The sequence below is a fragment of the Pinus tabuliformis genome, chromosome 9, assembly GCF_031772625.1.
Source record: "Pinus tabuliformis cultivar Carrire ecotype Pingquan chromosome 9, CPIR1, whole genome shotgun sequence".
NCBI lineage: Eukaryota > Viridiplantae > Streptophyta > Pinopsida > Pinales > Pinaceae > Pinus > Pinus tabuliformis.
Window position 1 is genome coordinate 1,144,954,220 of NC_142307.1, and position 20,137 is coordinate 1,144,974,356.

At 38.9% G+C, this 20,137-nt stretch overlaps 1 protein-coding gene across 1 annotated transcript in view; it reads left to right on the forward strand.

The window, feature by feature from the left end:
- The first annotated feature begins 3,673 nt into the window (after positions 1–3,673).
- LOC149152678 (UDP-N-acetylmuramoyl-L-alanyl-D-glutamate--2,6-diaminopimelate ligase MurE homolog, chloroplastic-like) overlaps positions 3,674–20,137 on the forward strand; it is a 215,944-nt gene continuing 199,480 nt past the window's right edge. Inside the window, 5 exon segments of the mRNA XM_089438713.1 lie at positions 3,674–4,533; positions 5,394–6,306; positions 6,309–6,539; positions 19,171–19,287; positions 19,503–19,678. Of these exon segments, the coding sequence (XP_089294839.1) occupies positions 3,799–4,533; positions 5,394–6,306; positions 6,309–6,539; positions 19,171–19,287; positions 19,503–19,678 (2,172 nt within the window). The 5' untranslated portion in view covers positions 3,674–3,798.

Sequence of the window (20,137 nt, forward strand, 5' to 3'; positions counted from 1 at the left end):
CATAGAGACCAATATTTCTTGGAGAGCCAAAATTTTTATTGCTCAATTCAGGATTAATTCTCATCAACTCCGTTGTGAAACAGGGCATTGGAAAAGGCCAAAAGAAGTGTGGAAGGAAAGAGTATGTATTTTTTGTTCTTCTGGAAAAGTGGAAACAGAAAAGCATTTCATTTTAGAATGTGAGGCCTTCAAAGACAACAGGGAAAGTTATGCAGATATTCTGGTAGCTAGCTCTTGGGATAATCTATTTAGCGAGGGGTTGTCGAGAAGCTGGGAGTGTTTATTGTGAGGCTTCACAGGAAAAGGGCCGAATACATCAACCAAATGAAGAAGCAATATGTCTTGTAAGCTATCTTTAGGCTCGTGGATGTTAAAATAATTTTCTTTCTTTCAATATTTATGGACCATTTAATTTATATAATTGTATTACTTAATAAAATGTTAACTATACTTGCAAAAAAATATATATTAACTACACTCTTTCACCAACTCAATTTTTTTTTAACTACACTCTTTCACTAACTCAAATTTTTTTTTGGAAAACCTCTCATAATTCAAAATATCATGATTAACATTTTTCTTTAAATATTTAGAAAATAATTATACATAAAATAATTTTAAATAATTATACATAAAAGAAATTTATGTATAATAACTATACTTAATAAAATGTTAACTATAATTAACTATACTTAATAAAATGTTAACTATACTTGCAAAAAAATATGATGATGATGATGATGATGGTTAACGTCCGCTAAGACCAAACATTGGTCTATCGGACCTAAAGAAACAAATTATTTATTTTGATTTAAGATTTTATTCCTATGCTCAAAAAACTTGGAGAGAAGCCTCCCGAGCTCACTATAATTTTGACATTGTAAAAGGCTAGGAAGTATTTTTTTAAAAATTAATTTTAACAACACTCTTTCTCTAACTCAAATTTTTTTTTTTTAATATTGTGGAAAACCTCTCATAATTTAAAATATCATGATTAACATTTTTCTTTAAATATTTAGAAAATAATTATACAAAAAAGAAATTTAAAAATCCAACGTTGTAGTACTTCTTTAGATGTTCCATTTGTCTTTTTCTATATACTCTCACTGTAATGTGTGAGTTGAAAAGTTGTACAACCTCTTTGAATTTGCATTACCTTACTTTGCATTACCTTTAAAATGATTGGGAAGGTCCTTGTTGGATTATGTTCTCCATCACTTCATGTGGAAACAATATCTAATTTTATAATTGTTGTAAAGTTGTAAGGTCACATGGATCCCTGAAATCCATTATACAAAGCTACAAAGACCTTGGAAAAAATCCAATGGAAGATTGACCAAATACCTGATAATTTCCACAAACACACATTTAATATAAGGAAAAGATTTAATGTGTAATCTAATACACTGCACATAAAGCACATAACACCGATTTAATGCACACATCCATTCACTTGGAACACAAAGATACAAGAAAAACCCACTCGTCATCTTCTTTGTGCTAAATTTATAGGAAACATGGATAATAAATTCTTAGATATTAGGCAGAGTTACTTTGTGCATTGTGATTACTAATTCCAATGACCATAAATTTGAAGAGGAGAAATCAATTCAAATTGTAATTGGTGGGAGAAATCAATTCAAATTGTAATTAGTGCATTAATTGACTGAGGATTCTATTGTTTGATAGGGGATTATCAATGGTCATATTGAAATAACCATTGTGTGATGAGAATGATGCACATTTTTCACTAATAAGTAGTTGAATATCAAATTTAAGTTTTAGGCGCAATTTCAATCACTATACAACTGTGATGAAATTTGAAATTGGGAGTTGAGAATCCAATTTTGAGGTTATTCTAGATTTGAGTATACACTAATTATAAGGGTTTTTTTATTTAATTAATTCACTTTTTTTGACAAACGTATTTTAAACTATAAAAAAAAGGTGTGTATTTTTTTAAAAATTAATTCATTTTTTTTAACAAATGTATAAAAAAAAATTGTCCAATCAATATTCAACATCCATCAAAATCAATTTTATTTATAAATATATATAATTTTTTATTTTCAAATTGAGAAATATTAGGAAAAAAAACACATTACCATTTTAACTTTAATAGAATTCAAAGCTTTTTACCATAAGCCAAAAAAAATATACCTGCTAAAGGGTAAGAAAGAAAGAAATTATTTTTAACGTTTACAAGGCTATAGATAGCCTATAGGACAGATTGCTTCTTCATCTGCTTGATGTATTCGACCCTTTTTCTGTGAAGCTTCAAAATAAATGCTCTCAGCTTCTCGACAAACCCCTCGCTAAATAGATTATCCCAAGAGCTAGCTGCCAGCATATCTGCATAACTTTCCCTGTTGTCTTTGAAGGCCTCACATTCTAAAATGAAATGTTTTTCTGTTTCCACTTTTCCGGAAGAACAAAAAATGCATACTCTTTCCTCCCACACTTCCTTTGGCCTTTTCCAGCGCCCTGTTTCACAATGGAGTTGATGAGAATTAGTCTTTAATTGAGCAATAACAATTTTGGCTCTCCAAGAGGTATTGGCCTCTATGTATGATTTTGGTTGATGACTGAGTGGGATTAAACACTTCAATATAGTATTTTTTCTTTCTTCCTGGCTCCTTATCCCAAGTACGCTTGTGGCACTTTTCCATAACAAAAGCTTTTATCTCTTTGCTGTTTATGGGACACACATTCAAGCCAATACCCCATTTATTAAACCATTTGTTATTTTGCTGCACCTAAGTCTTTTTGCTCTTGCACAATCTATCATTAAAGACAACGTTAGGCCATCTACCGTCTTCCATTTGCTCAATTTTTTTAAATACCTTATGACTCGCACGATAACAATTGCTTCGATAGGAGCAATCCCTATTTCACTTAACAAGATATCATAAGGAATTGCACTTTTAATCTTAAATTTGTTTGTAATCAAACGCTTCTAAATTTTCTCAATTTGTCTCCACTGCATGTCGGATGTACTACTGGCCCATAGTTCACAACCATAGAAAATCACCAAAATCACTAGAAGCCCAAAAAGAGCTTGAGTGGTTTTCCAGTCCCATTACTCTACCTCTCTACACCTATTTTGAAAAGCATAAAATGCTTCCCAAGCCCCCAAAGTTATTTTCTTTCTACAACCATTCCAGCTTAGATTTTTGTTGAAGTCAATTTCGAGGTATTTGTAATCCACAACTTCTTCCAGAATGTTGCCTTCAAAGTAGAACTTATGCTGGTTATGTTTTCTTTTATTTGAGAAGACCACTCCTTTCGTTTCGCTGATATTGACTTGCATCCCCACACTTTTACAAAAATGTTCAAGGGATAATAAGTGCTCTTGCAAACCAAAAGCCAATTTAACAATCAGAATAAAGTCATCTGCATACAAAAAAACCTTATAACAAACTTGCCCAAATAAATACCATTACCCCTAGCAAATTTAACCACTCATCAAACCGGTCGATATAATGTTATTTATTACCAAAATTATATTATTTGTATTCTAAACCTGATTGTGTGCACTCTGATATCTATAGAGAATAACAAGAACTTTGGAATAAATTATTTATATATGTTTAGCGAATTAATATAGATACCCAAAATATGACGTCAGCGAAAACATGGGAACTTATTCCGATGCGGCTCCAGCTCGAGGGGCAACATTTCGAATTGGAAGACCACCAGACTGCATATGGTCCGTCATAAGCAAGCGATAGAATCACACTTGAAGGCTCTTATAAGTGAAAACAAGCAAATGCTTATAACTATTCCGTGTTATCCTCAATGGCCGCTCCTCTATCTTTTATTGCACCTTCCATCCTCTACGGAACCCCTTTCAAATGGAACCCCCTCCCATCACACGTAAAACCGTCCCAGTTTCGAGTCCCTTCAGCTTATCCGTCGCGTGGTTTCATCTCCAGAATCCAGTTCACAGCTAGGAGTAGTGGCAGCAACGGCAGCGGCAACTTCTTTCCGAACCCCGCGGAGGAAGAGCCTCCGGAAGTATCAGAAGATGACTACGTGGGACTCACCAAGTTCGCGCGCGTGGAACGAGAGGCTGCCAGGGCGCGGAAGAAGGAGGCCGAGGAATACGAGCGGGACAAACACGTTTTCCTGTCCGCCATTGGCTTGGACGAAGACGAAACGGTCGTGAAAGACGAAGAAGAAGGCCCTGAAATCGTCAAACTCGACGGTAATCAGGATGACGGAGACTTCTTCACCGAGGTCGACAGGGCGGTTGCTCTGCGCAGGAAAGAGCTCATAAGAGAAGGAAGCCTTAAACCTAGAGCTGCCAAAAAACCTCTGGAAGAAGAAACTGTCGACGACCTGGAAAAGGAGGAAGTCATCGACCTGGACGAAATCAGGGCTCTTCAGGACAAGAATATAGTCGAATTGAAGGAAGACACGGTCGATGATGAAGAACCGAAAGAAGACGAAGAAAGTGAAGCCACGATCTCTGCCTCTGAAGATGATTCGTTTGAGCTGGACCTCTCAGAAATGGAACTTGCCAGCACGCAGGCAAGGATACCTACATTCTGTGTGTCTCATTAAGTGCTGAAATTCGATGAACATTTGCCGACCTCAAATTACCACCTTGAAAATGTACATATCTTGGAAACGTCCCAAATCTTAAAATATATAATTTCTTATGCGAAGATTCAGAAATAATTTGACGAAAACTTCAAGCAAACTAAATATGTATTTTTATAAACCGAGGTGATTTTCCGAATGGCGATTTAAATAAAAAACATTTGGAAAGAACAATTGGGTTTATTCGCGAGACTGGGTCGGTGATGACCTTCCAAACCATGCTGGGAATCCGATTGCCTCATATGGAATTATGTCTTTAAGTTGCTTCACTAGCATAACACGAGAACTAGCCGGTATGTTTTTCTTTGTATTGCACACAGCATTCGGTCATATCGCAAACTATTCAAATCTCGAAACAGCCAATTTTGACTTCTGTTCTGGCCTATTTTTGAATACATAAATATATTCGAAACTTTGAAAAATCTCAGGGGCACAGGGGCACTTGAACCGTGTGAACCCTACAATTTAAATTTGTGATTTCCAAACAAATTCTGCCAAATTTCAAGCAAAATTGACCAGAAAACACGACCAAAAATAGCCAAACATAAAAGTGCCCTGCACCATCCTGATACAGTATACCATTCAAGCAATGGCATTGGTCCATTCCGTTGGTTCTAAGTGGTTAATAAGGATTATTCTCATACATTGCATTTATTCAAGATGTTCATATGGGTTATCCAAACACTCCAAATACATACAATGTACTATTTGAATGATGCAATTATACCCATGTGTACCAAGCGAGTGCTAAATATTAATTTTAAAGGAAAACAATACTTGGATTGCAGGTTCTTGAGCCAGAATTCCGCACCACCCTCGCTGAGCTGCTGGATGATGCCAAGGTGGTTCCAGCGTCCGTTGATGGAGATTTGGATGTAGAGATCACAGGCATCCAGCATGACTCCCGAGAAGTGAACCCCAGGGACTTATTTATCTGCTGCACAGGTATGACAACAGATGGACACCTTTACCTGAGTGAAGCTGTGAAGAGAGGAGCCGTGGCCATCATTGCTAGCAAAGAGATTACAATAGATGAATCGTTAAATGTGAAGGCCATGGTAATGGTGGAGGATGGAAATGCCATTCTCCCAGCACTCGCAGCGTCGTTTTATGGTAATCCGTCGCAGAAATTAGCTGTGATTGGAATAACGGGCACAAATGGCAAAACCACTACTTCTTATCTGATAAAGAGTATGTATGAAACTATGGGTCTGAAAACTGGGCTTATTGGTACCATTGCTTATTATATCCATAGTGATCACGAGCTGGAAGCTCACGCTACCACTCCTGATGCTGTTTATGTGCAGAAGCTGATGGCAAAGATGGTTCACAATGGTACTGAAGCTTGTGTTATGGAGGTTTCTTCGCATGCTCTTGTGCAAGGTCGTTGTGATAAAGTGGATTTCGATATTGCAGTTTTTATGAATTTAACGAGGGATCATATGGACTTTCATAAGACAGAGGAAGATTATAGGAAGGCCAAGGGGAGGTTGTTTGCCAAGATGGTTGATCCTGAACGGCATCGTAAAGTTGTTAACATTGATGATCCAAATGGCCCTTATTTTATCACACAGGGCAATACAGACGTGCCTGTGATAACATTTGCAATGGGAAACAAGAACGCTGATGTTTATGCTTTGGAAGTTCAGCTTTCTTTGTTTGAAACTCAGGTGCTGATCAGAACACCTGAAGGCAATTTGGAAGGCATAATGTATATAACATTCTTGCTGCTGTGGCAGTAGGGATTGCAGTGGGAGCACCATTAGATGATATAGTGAAGGGAATTGAGGAAGTTGATGCAATCCCTGGAAGATGTGAATTAATAGATGAGGAACAGGCATTTGCTGTTATTGTAGATTATGCACATACTCCAGATGCTTTAGCAAGGCTTCTTGACACAGTTAGGGAATGTGGAGCTCGACGGATAATAACAGGTACATATGATTCTATATATGATTTAAACTTTTGACATAAATATATTCAAAAATTGAAGCAACATTTTTTGCATCCACCCATGAATTCCCACTGCCCATAAACAGAAAATATCCTAATGAAACAAAGTTTCAGACATGTTAGAGATATTTTTGACTGCATTTGTGCACCTTCTCATGGCATTGGAGCCTATGTCTCAGAGTCAACCTAAATAGCATCAAGTCTTAGGGATTGTACATGTATATCTGTGTGCGTGCATGTGCATCTCCAATTTAATCAGTTATACTTTGTAGCATTGTTTAATATATAATCAATTTTACTTTTGGAAATTCAGCTTTCATTGTTTGATTATAATCAATTCCATTTTCTGCATTGTTAACACTATCTTCATATACTTCTTATGAAAGGTTTTGTTATCTCAAATGAAACCTCAACAGTGAATACACGCATGAACTACAGGGGTGAAATGTTTTTTGTTTTTAAATAGAATACATTGGCTATGTCCAAAATGCCACGAGTTACTTTCCTACGGAATCAAGCTATCAATAAGTTGTATGCAATGATGTCTAGAAACAATTGCTGCTTTAATTATACTAATTGTGTGTGGGAACCTCTTTCTTTTGTTTCTTAGCATAAAGAATTACAAATGCATGCTCACATTAATAGCTAGCATTATGCATGTTGGCAATAGTGGTTGCTGTTATGCATGCTTACATTAATTTTCCTTTTACTCATGAGGTCCTTTGCAACTCCAGCAATATTTAGACTTTAGTTACTCTCACTCATAGAGTCATAAGTATTAACGATCGAGGATTGTAACTCATCTATTTGTGGATTCCTCTAGCATGCAAATTGGCAATGAATAAGGTTTTTAGGTATTAGAGCAAGGGCCTTTGTGAAGTGTGCTATTGCAGGTGGTCTGGAAGAGACTGTGCAGGCCATTCTGCCTTTGATTTGAATTTTGGCCCAAGTTGGTTTCCACATCTTCAGGAAAGTTTGACTTAATGTGCTGAGGATTTTGGGCATTCAGGGGTTGTTCCTCCAAACTCGTAGCTTCTGTTGATTTTTCTTCTGCTGTTAATGCTATAAATTCTGCTCTCAAATCAATTGCTGCAAAATTACTGGAATTATGTGGTTAGTGTTGAATCTACTGTTGCTTGTCTCGACTCTCTACAATAGTCACTGCTGTTCTGAGTCACCTGATACGGCGACACAGGACATGCAAATACGAGTGTCTGACACTGGACATGGTGACCCCCCGGAACAGGACATGTAGGACACATTATGTACTATATATATATATTAAAAATTTTAATAGATACATCATATTATGATATTACACAAATTCTCATGATGATACAAATTCAATCATACATGTACATTGTAATTTGTAACATTATGCATGCAATCATGATTTATAATCATCACTGATTCAAGTTTACAACAAGTACTACTACTTACTACTACATCAATGACGGATACGATAAAATGACATTGGACAAACACAATAAATTAACCATAAACTGCAGTTTTCTCATTAAGTCATCAAAATCAAAATGTATTACATAGATACTGAGTTCTGAGGACTGCTAACTGGGAATGCCAACGGCAAATAGAAAATACAAAACAAGGTAGACACTAGAACCCGGAACCGTAGATCAGGAAGGAAGAATCTCATAGGCAGCTGCTAGCAGGCTATAGGCTATAGTTCATCAACATCAAAATCGACATTAGTACCAACAATGCTGTCTTCTGTATCCTCTTTGGTATCCAATGTAATCTCTGCATTTGCTGGTATGGAGGATGATCACTCAAGAGTATCACCATCATCAAAAGTGATAGGCTTTAGCACTGGCTCATTAAGATCCAAGTTGGCCAATGCCAACTCAACACTGTTGTCCAAACCCATAGCACTAGGAAACACATCCCACATCATTGTCTTTCCTTTCAATCACTCCTCCTGCTGTAAATAAGACAGAGGTTTGTGTGCACATACACCATTGCCTCTACCTTGGATTGCTCAAGCCTGCTCTTCTTCAAACTATACCGATTCCCATATGTGCTATAATTCCTCTCAGTGTTTTTAAACCCGGCTGGCTCGGAACTGACTCGGCCGAGTTGGTTCGAGTCAGTCAAAAAAAATTTGACCCGGCCATTGAACCGGTTCAGCCGGCTGGGTTAATACCGGCTCGGCCGAGTCCGTATCAACCCAGCCGGGTTACGGACAATGGCCAGTGAATTTTGTCATGTATTAGGGTATGGAACTCGTATTTAATCAAGAGCACCAATCCCTCTATGTACCTTGATGTTAGTGACATTGGTTGTCGAACTCCTTTGGGATTCTCTCCCAAACTGGGAGCTTCTGAAAATGTCGCTCCCGCTCCCGTTTTCGCTCCCGCTCCCCGCTTTCGCTCCCGCTCCCAAGTAACACTGACCCAGATGATGTTGGCAACTCTAGCAGTAGCCAGTAGTACTGGTCACAAACTTTTGTTGTAGAGGCCATTTCTAGCCTCCTTGGTTATGTGTTTATGTTTTGATCTCTATATCATCATCGTGTATGTATTGGACAGTGCACAGGGTGCCATTTTGATATAATGGATATATTCATGAGCCTACTTTGATCATATGTTGTCTTCTATCTATATTCTAATGCTGTGTGTTTGGAAACATGAATGAAAATCTTCAAAATTATGTGTTTTTATAAAAAATAAATATTTAATGTATTTTTTACAACGATCGAGTCATTGAAATCGAGCTGGCCAAGTCGATACCGAGTCGGAGTCGGAGTTTCAAAACATTGCCTCTCACAACAAGAGGATGAAGTAACTTGAGGGAGGAGCCTCATGGCTAACTGCTATAGCAGAGGGTATGTTGTCCCATGAGTTGCCCACCAAGACTAGGCTTCTTAGTCCCCTTGTCTCTAATCAAATCATCTGTTGCAAATCGCCCAGTGTTGGTGGAAAACTGGGCATCTTCCACCTCATCAAGGGATGCTCTATCCTGAAATATCTATCTCAATGCATCCTTCCTCTCATATGAAATCTGATAATTTTAGATAACAATGGTATGTTCTATGCTTAAGAGCAATTTACTTCAATTTTCTTATTAGCTCAATATCAATTTCCATATTAGCAATCACATTAACATGACAGTAAATGCAGATAGAACATAAATAAAAACAATAGAAAACAAGCTAAGACAAGAGGACACAAGATGTGGCGCATGCCAGGGACAAACCCCAATGTGGAGAAACCCTTTGATCAATTCTTCTTATTATTCTTCAAAAGAGCAGCAGAGAGAGAGTACAATATACAAAATTCACTTGCCCAATCACAGTGAAATCTGTCCAATCAAAAAACAGTCAACAGGATGCCCTAACCAGAAAGTCAATGCTGGTCAACGTGGTAGAATATCTCCTCCAAATTAGCTCGGTCAAACCCAGTCAACTCGGCTTGCAAGGACAATCCGAATCAGCACAAAACAGTCCCGAAAATATCAATAAAACTTGGTCAACGTAGAGTCAAACTTGCGGTCAACGTTGGTCAAACAACTATGAATGCCTCGATTTATGTGCCCAGAAATGCGGCCTACCTAAACAGAATATTCCCCAAGGAAAACGTAGTCAAACTTGGTCAACTGCTGCCCAGCCAACGCTGGTCAAACCCTCCTACAATTCGATCAAAGCCCAAAACATAAAATTGCAGACTTGTCCTTCGCACGTGTGGAGAGAGAGGCTGCCCAAAAATCCGTACACCTAACCAGATGAGAGAGAGAGATGTGTGAGTGATGAGTGTCCAAATGAGGTAGATGCTCCTTCTATTTATATCCAACGTTGAGGATGAATAGACATGTCTTTTGGGCTTCTGAGCCTACATTAGATTGCTGACCTTGACAATTTGTCCATAATAGAAATAATTTCATAATTTCATTTGTACATGTCAGAGTGAGATGATCTTTAGATCAATCCTACACTTCTTGAAAAGAGGAATCCAATAAAAATATCAGCTCCATCATATGAGTTGTCCAAGGTGGAGTTTGGCCCTAGTTGCCAAATTTAACACTCCCTCTCAACTAGGAAGAACTCCACCTGTCAAACCATCTGTCAATCTATACCATCTCTGACATCCCTGTTATACTCTATTTTGCTCTACTCTGTTGAACCATGAAGAAGTAATGAAGAAGAAATGATCGAGAATGTGTCATACCATTCTCCACTGGCCCGAAGTCAGTCTCCAATAATTGAGAGTGTATCATACCACTCTCCACTGACCCGAAGTCAGTCTTGATCCCAAATCTATATCAAACATCCTAGCATAGGGAGTACGGTAGTACTCGATGCGTCCATCGGTAGTACTATGGTCCCTATCCTCATTTCCCTACTCATTGGCCAGATAAGAGGTACTTCCCATGAGTCCCAGACTGCATGGGTAAGATGTACCAGCAAGAGAATGTGAACCACTCATCCTGCTCATATGCCATAGGAGAAGGTGAACCACTCATCTTATGCATATATCAAAATGGGGTATCATAGGGGAAGGTGAACCACTCACCCTATGGTCGCTTATCGCTCCAAAAAGTACCCCAAGCCCCCCGAAGCTCCCAAAGCTCAGTATTCATCTCATACGAGACCTTCATAAGAGGGTCTTTCGACGACTCCAAGTCGTTCAGGGAAGGTTGAGAATTTGACCTTCCCCAGGGGCTTCGTAAGAATATCTGCGACCTGTTCATTAGTCCTAATGTGATGGAGCCTTATTGCTCCCCGTTGTACCATATCCCAAATAAAGTGGCACTTGATATCAATATGCTTGGAGCGGTCATGAAACACGAGATTCTCAGAAAGATGAATCCCACTTTGATTGTTGCAGAATATCATGGTGGTATCCAACACATGTACAAACAACTCACTAAAGAGCTTCCTCAACCAAACAACTTCACAGGAGGCCATACTAGCAACAATATATTCAGCCTCAGAGGTGCTTAAAGCAACTGATTTCTGCTTCCTGCTCATCCAGGATATTGAAGCAGAACCTAGAGAGAAGCAACATCTAGATGTGCTTTTATGATCCACCACACTGCCATCCCAGTCAGCGTCAGAATAACCATGGAGCTTCACATTCCCGACAGTGTATCTCAGTCCATAAGTGATTGTGCCCCGGAGATATCTCAAGAGATTCTTGGCAGCAATCCAATGTATGTGAGGCTCGACCATAAACTGACTCAATGTATTCATTGCAAAACATATGTTTGGACGGGGGTTTACTAAGAACATCAGGGCCCCACGAGTTGACGATACTCAGAAGAATTTCCCAAATCGGGCCTAGTAGCACTTTCGCATAACTTCTTGAAGTTAAGTTCCATCGGAGTAGTCACGGACTTGCAGTCCACCATCCCAAATCTTTCAAGTAGCTTCACAATGTATTTTCCTTGAGAAAGGAAAATCTCACCTGGCTTTTGCCAGACCTCCAACCCTAGGAAATAATGCATCAGTCCTAGGTCCTTCATTTCAAACTCGGAAGCCAACTCCCTCTTACATTGATGAATAAGAGGATTTGCACCTGGCAGAAAGAGATCATCCACCTAAAGTACCAGGATGAGAGGTCTGTCATTCTCAACCTTAAGGTAAAGTTTCAGATCAACTTCACTTCTTGTAAAACCCAACTTCATCAAATAGCTGTCAATCCTCTCATACCAAGCTCGGGGAGCTTGCTTCAACCCATTGAGGGCTTTCTTCAACCTGCATACATGTGTCTGACGATCTTGAACTTCGAACCCCTCAGGTTAAACTTCCTCCTTAATTGAATCATGCAAGAAAGTGGTCTTGACATCCATCTGGTGTAAATTCCATCCTTGCGAGGCAGCAAGGGCTATAATCGAACAGATGGTGGTATATCGGGCAACAGGTGCAAATATCTCATCATAGTCCACACCTTCCTTTTGAGAGAAGCCTCGAGCAACAAATCTGGCCTTGAACTTTTCAGCACTTCCATCAGCTCCATGCTTGATCTTGTAGAGCCATTTTGAGGTGACAACGGATTTGTCCTTGGGTTTAGGGACCACATCCTAGACATCGTTCTTCATAATCAAATTATACTCTTCGTTCATAGCATCCTTCCAAACTTGGTGCTTCACAGCTTCTTCGAATGTGCATGGCTCACATTGAACAATGGTGCTCATGACAGTTAAGTACCCTTGGTACCTATTCGGCTTCTTACTTTCACGAAATGCCCCCCTTGGTGCAACATGTCTCTCGGCATCTTTGAGAGTTTCCCTAAGCTATGAGGGTCTCCTTTTTGAGGAGGGCTCATGAGGAGATGGATCAATGGGATCCATTGGTCCTTCAACATCTGGCATCATCTCATCTTGCGGTTCTCCCGGCTTTCCTGAATTTGCTTCTTTGACCTTCCTTGGAATAGGAAGGTTACTAATCTTCCCAAGGGCAACATTTTTGTTAAAGGTGACATCATGAATTATCTTCACTTTTCTTTGACTAGGCACATAGATTCTATATGCCTTAGAAGTTTCATTGTAGCCCACAAATGTTCCTTTCTTCCCAGATGCATCCAATTTGCTTTTCTTTTCTTTCGGCACATGAAAATATACGGGGCTACCAAAAATTCTAAATTGAGAAACATTAATATTCTTATCGGTGAAAACTTCTTCGAGAGTTTTGGAGTCCAATGCTTGATGAGTGCATCTATTTTGCACGTACACAATAGTGTTGGCAGCTTCTGCCCATAAGAATTTTAGAAAGCTTTGATCATGAAGCATGGCACGAGTGACTTCTATAATAGAACGATTCTTCCTTTCAACAACACCATTTTGCTTAGGAGTATATGCGATAGTAGTCTCCCTCTTAATGCCAGCTTCTCTACAATAGTCATTGAACTCATTTGATTCATATTCGGTTCCATTATCGGTCCTCAATATTTTGATCTTCTTCCCTGTTTGATTTTCGACCAAGGCTTTGAAAGAATGGAACCATGAGAATACCTCGTCCTTCTTCTTCAAGAAATATATCCAAGTTTTGCAAGAGAAATCATCCACAAAGATAACATAATATAAATATCCTCCCAAAGATGTCACGGGCATCATACCAGATAGATCAGAATGAACCAATTGCAATATGTCGGTAGTCTTGCTATCACTTGAGGGGAATGGTCCCCTTGTATGTTTTCCTTCGGCACATCCTTGACAAACACCTTCATGTTCTTCTAGACGTGAATGGGCATGATTTCAAATATATACCGTTTCGTTATGGGAGAAGGGCGTGCCCGGGCATGTGGGTAGCCATGCGAATGCTTCTGCTTACTGTGGGAAGACTGTTGCAGAGTTTCGATTGGAGCATTCCGGAAGAAATTGAAGGAGTTGATATGAACGAGGGTCGTGCCCTTTCGCTGCATAGAGCTGTGCCGTTGGAGGCGGCCATCAGGCCCCATCTTCCTCACCATCTGTATTGAGTCATTGCCCCCTCTGATCTGATCTGTGACGTTAATGAATTGAGAAACAGAGGTACGTTGTTCTCACATCACTAAATTTGATCTTTGGGGTTAGCTACCATTTCGGCTGACCGTCCAGACTCGTATTGTTAGTGTAGGAGCCGTCCTTTCCCAAATCGTCCGATTTGGCTGCGGAGCTATGTTCTGTCGATTCTCTATCTCAGACCTTCACATTTGATTTTTTCAATCCTCCTTGCTGGCTCTCCCTCTGAAGGTTGGTCTAATCTGCCTGGACACATTTAATATCTTGTGCATTGAGGGTGGTATATTGGCTCGACGTTGAACAATTTAGAACTGTGCGTTGAATGTATGATGTGTTGGTTGTATGTTCAACTAAATGCCGTGTATAAATACCTACTATTATGCGTTGAATGAAAACTTCTTGTTGTGCGTTGAACAAGTTGTAGTGAGTTCAACTCCTGATTGCGTTAGTCCCTTGCAGACTGACAATGTCAAAATTCCACAGTCACACAAGGGAAAGAGCTTGAGCCTTGAATGGCGCTCGGGCTTTGTTTTCTTTGCATCAAAATCAAGAGTATATTTGAAGGTTGCGCTGGAAGATGGAATTTTTGAAATTCTGCTAAGAACCGTGGTGAAACTGCCGTGAATAACGTGGAATGCTACCTAGATTGAACGCTGTGAAGACCGTGGTGAACGTTGCCTAAATTTAATGTTGTGAAGACTGTGGTGAACGCTACGAGATAACATTGATGTCATTAAAACAACGTTGTTCCATTTGATGAGTTCATTGATGCACTAAGAGCTGAACAAGAAACAATCAAGAGAAAATGGGCGTTGATGAGTAATAGTCTCAATAACGTCGCTATATTTTGAAGGAGTCAAAAACACTATTGGGCAGAAGTCTGGTTGGGAGATCCTTCACTGTGCATTCAAATCCTACTTTAATTTATGGTGATGTGTTAATTGATTTCCATGTAAAATGCATTAAAATAATTCTGTTGTGCGTTCTCTTTTGGAGGTTGAGCGTTGGAGTCACTGATCATAATATATGTGCATCTATTGAATATTGTGCATACACATTCGATGCAATGAAATTATATGTAATATGGAATATAGTTAGTGCAACTTTATGAGTTGTGATGGGTATGCGTTGATATTAAATGCCCATGACATGGTGTTCTGATAGCCATCATTTCTGAAGGAGTACTTGAAGGATCCAAGCAAGTTTGCAGTTGCTGCTGCCCCAATTGTGGCATTATCCATTATAGTTTCTGTCTACATATATATGCATTGATTCCCTGATTCATTTGCTGCACATTTATACAAAATATTGCTGTGTACCTTGAGTGGATATTACTTTTATGCATTCAGTAATAATTGTGATCAGCTTTTAAGGTGTAAATCTGACATTGAAGAAAAATGGCCAGAATCAGTGAAGTATTAGAGTTCATGAAAACTCTTATACAATCTACTGTTGATGACACATTACAAATCAGCAAAGGATCTCTCTCAGAAATTCAGACATGTCTACAAAATGCACAGGAAAATATTGAGTTTTTGCAGCTGGAAACAAAGCTACAGCAGGAAGAATTACAACAGTGGAGTCATCATTCTGAACCTGTTTCTGTTCAGAGGATTGAAACAGACTCCCATAAACAGCAAGTCAATAATGTTACTGTTCATTCAAATAAAGCAGCAGTTGTACATGCAGATGCAAAAACTCAATCTGCACTTCCCAAGCCAATCATCAGACCTTGGGAACAGCTTGTCCACAACAAGCACAGAATTGGTCTTGGATATGACAAGGACTTGTCCTTTCATATTCCAGACTACGCCAAGCCCATTCAGTTTCAGAGTGCTGGATTCCTTCATGACAGTTCACCTGCTCTTTATGACAGTTCACCTTCAACTGTTCCAGATTCTGCCCCTCTTCCACAGCAACAACAACAACAGCAAAAACAACAGATCGTGAAATTCCAACACTGTGACCGAGTTGGCCATCTGAAAGATCACTGTTTTGATCTTCATCCATGTAAGCACTGTCATAAAACCAATGATTCTTCAAACAGATGCTTCAAAAACAAACGTCTTGCAAGAACAAAGATTCATTTTGGATGGATCGCTTCTTGGCAATGGGTATCAACAGCCAAGAAGATATTCCAAACACATGTCAGAACTTGTTCTAGAGTATTGAACAGTCTTGCAGTTGAGTTTTCTCCATCATCTCACCTTGTATCTGACAGGGGGGGAAATGATGGTCATCCACAAGCTTCAAAGTCACATCAAGCGAGCTTGAGCCACAACCTACCACACCAGTTTCAGAGTTGTAGCCAGAGACAAAGATGCCCATAAACATGCCTTCAGTTGGCAATCTGAGACACTTCCTCTAGCAGAAGACTTCAGCTTCTTGCCAGTTTTGGAAGAATTCTAGGAACAAAATTGAGAACACTTCCTCTAGCAGAAGACTCCAGCTTCTTGCCAGTTTTGGAAGAGTTCCAGGAATTGCATTAAGCATTCCAGAGTTGTTGGTCATCCTTAAACCATCACAGGTTGAGACTTCCCTTTTCAGGTTGAAGTTTTACCTTTTATGCGGGGTGAGACCTCCCTTTTATGGTTGAAGGTTTCCCTCTTTAAAACAATAGGATCACTTCCTCTAGCAGAAAACTTCAGTTTCTTGCCAGTTTTGGAAGAGTTCCGGGAACTGCACTAAGCGTTCCAGTGTTGGTGGTCATCCTTAAACCACCGCCCTTTATACCAACATTTCATAGAGCACATTCAGCCTAGTGCTGCCATGCATTTTTTGCACATTTTGTATTACAACTCTCTTCTTGGACTCATACATAACCCTTCGGATTAAGGGGGGGAATGTTGGACACCTAATCCTAAATGGGTTAGTGCGGAAGATGAATAGACTAAGTAGTCCAAGAGACCTTGGGATGTGAAACCCAACTGTCACAACAATGTACTATAAACGTATATCAGTTGTTAATAAAAATTGTGTTGCATGTTTTTATCTTTCATATCTCTCTTGCTGTCCATGTGTGTTTAACAATTGTTACAATAATAAAAATTCTTTTCTTTATTCTTTTGACAAATACATTTCATGAGGACTCAAATACATTAAATGAAGACCGAACCTAGTTAAAATTTCCAACATTAAGACCCCTTTCTTCATGTCAATTTCGGTGGTGAAAGATTCCACCGTAGTTGACACCATTCTATCTTTTCTCTCTATTCTGGCACAGGAAAAGTATCTGGAGAAGCAGCGGAATTTTGTTGTTCTTGATCCTTGTTTGGCACAGGAATACCTAATTGGAGGGGCGGTGAAGTTTATCTGTTCTTATCTCTTTGTGCTGGTTCAAGTATTCTCTTTCTAAGAGAGCAGCGAAGATCTTCTTGCCTCCGTAGATCACACTGAGCATCTTCCTGAATACAGAACCTGGGCCTCGACGTTAATTCTTTGTGGAACAAGATGAGCACTTCTCTGAAATTAGTGCATGGGCTGGAGGTCATTTCCTGTGGACAATTCGCAAACCCTAGGTTTGTTAGATCTGTGATTATGGATGCCTGAAACTATAAGAAATTACAATGGCCGAATTAATGCGAATTGCACTGGTTGGATAAAGCAAAATTACAGCGCTAGAAGGCATGCAAATTACGGCAGACAAGTCCAGAAGTAAGAGCGAGGGTATGGGTCGTCAAGTAAAAGTTTATGCATGAGGTAGGGAGCTCAGTGACATCACTCGCATCCTGGAACAGTCGAAGACTGCTGTAGCAGCAATCGGGAAGCGGCCACCCGAATTTCCTGTAGTGTTGATTCATCATCACTTGTGGATCCTGTAACAGAGAAGTCGGGTGCAGTGCATGATCATTGGAAATTTGGAATACACTGGAAGCAGGAATCTGGGCATTTCAGTAAGAAGATACACATAGGTTAAGCAGAAGGGTAAATTCTGGTTGAAGAATTGGACTTGGAACCTTGTATCATTCTGTTATTGGATCTGAACGTTGACTGTTGAAGTTCAATGTTGATTAACTGAAGATTGATGCTCTTCTGTACTTTTCCTTACTGTATGATTAATGATCTTTTGTGTTTTTGTCTCCATTGTGCACTGCTGTCAACACCTCTCAGTGTTCAGATATTTTTCCAACAAAAAAGCAAAAATATTCAGACTCCAAGTTTGTCTTATGAGTCATAAGAGAGGTTAGAGCTTCATATGATAGCAGATTTATACCTGATGTTTCAGCTACAATTCATATTATAAATTATGTTCTTAACATTTTATATCAGTCCTTTATTACCTGCGTCAGTAATTTCAAGGGTTATGCAATTAAAGTGCACTAACTGTGACTGACTCACAAGGTTTGTTAGCTTTGTCAATAATTGCAAATGTGGTCCATGAAGCATACCATTGACCCTGGTTGTACTTGTCCCTATGTAACTTCTTTTATCGTCTAGCTTCCTTGACCAAATTTGATCGGATGGATTGGCTGTCAACTCTTTAGATGTGGTGTAGACATGTTTTATGGCAGATGAAAAATTGATAGCAGACTATAAAAATGCCCTAAGAAAGAGAGGAGCAAAAAAAAGACCCTTTAAAACCAGAAATAAAACTTAAAATCAGACAAAAGGATAAAAAATGATAGTTTTGTCTCAACCATGTTCTACATAAAGTGTTCAAAACTAAGTCTGTTATGACTCGGTCTGTTATGAGAAGTGAGTATAGAAACTATGTCAAGAATTTTACTGTCTCATAATCCAGCAAACAAGTCTATTATCTTTGTGGGTCCATAAAGTCTGTGGTTGTCAACACAATGGCAAAGCTCACTCCTATTCTGTCTCTCTGCATGTCTATGTATTTCTCGATGCATAGAGTATATGTTGGGATGGCTGTTTGTATCGGATAAACTCTTTTTTCTGTAGAGTTGTATTAATAACATCTGGCAGTAGCTAGAAAAACTTGAGTCCTGTGTAAAGTTTATAATATATATATTAGTATTTTATTTTTTCCAAATACCATTATCCTCATTTTTCATTATATTGGTCGGGAGAGGGACGAATGAATCAATTTCAATCCGCCGTAAGTGAGAAATGTCTTTAGTGATGGTTGATCTAAGAATGTTCTTATTGGTACTGACTGGATCAGTTTTAACTTTTATTCGTCTTTGTGTAAAGTTGTTGGCTGTGGAGGCGATAGAGACAGAGGAAAGAGGCCAATGATGGCCAAAATTGCAACTGATAAAAGTGATATCTGCATTCTAACTTCTGATAATCCAAGAACGGAAGATCCATGTAAGTGATAAAATTTAAACTTTTTGCTGAATTCAACTTTTGATTTATTGTCCAGGTGCAATCTTAGATCTTTATTGTTGCAGAAATATAGTGTCCCTATTTGTGCTTTCAACATGATTTCATACAAGATGGATGGAATCTGTTGAATTGGTATTATTGTTTGAGTGATTAGATTATTAAGAAGTGCTGAGTTCTGATTTTTTATGTAATGCCAGTGGACATCTTGGATGATATGCTGGCTGGTGTAGGATGGACAATGCAGGACTACTTAAGGTGGGGTGATGATGATTACTATCCCCCTCTTCCAAATGGGCACAGGCTTTTTGTATATGACATCAGATCTATAGCAATTAGAGCTGCTGTTGCTATGGGTGCGGAAGGTGACGCCGTTGTAAGTAGTTCTTTAACCTGAGCTGATTTTCTGTGTCTGTTTTCTAATTTTTTGTCCCTGTTGAAATTTGTTAGTGTTAATTTGTTCATATCCCCTTGTTCTCCTTTCTGGAGCAGAGTTAACAGTTCCACACGTTCTACATTTACCTCCATTGCAGCATAGTCCCTGCATATGCACTGAGCATGGCTAAACATATAGTTAAATTCACAGGAAAAGGCTGTTTTTTGTTATTTCTGAGATATGATTTCTTTCCCTAAAGTTCTATATCTTTTAAATAAGTGTATATAATATTCAGAAGATAGAAACTGATTCTAGGTGCAGTGTTTTCAGATTTTTGATATAAACTAGCCGAGATATAATCTGGCAAAGGCCGAACAGTCCTCCACTAAACAGTAAACAGAGAAGATTGCTCTGCCAAAACTGTTGATTTTTCAAGTGCATTAGATACAAGCACAAATT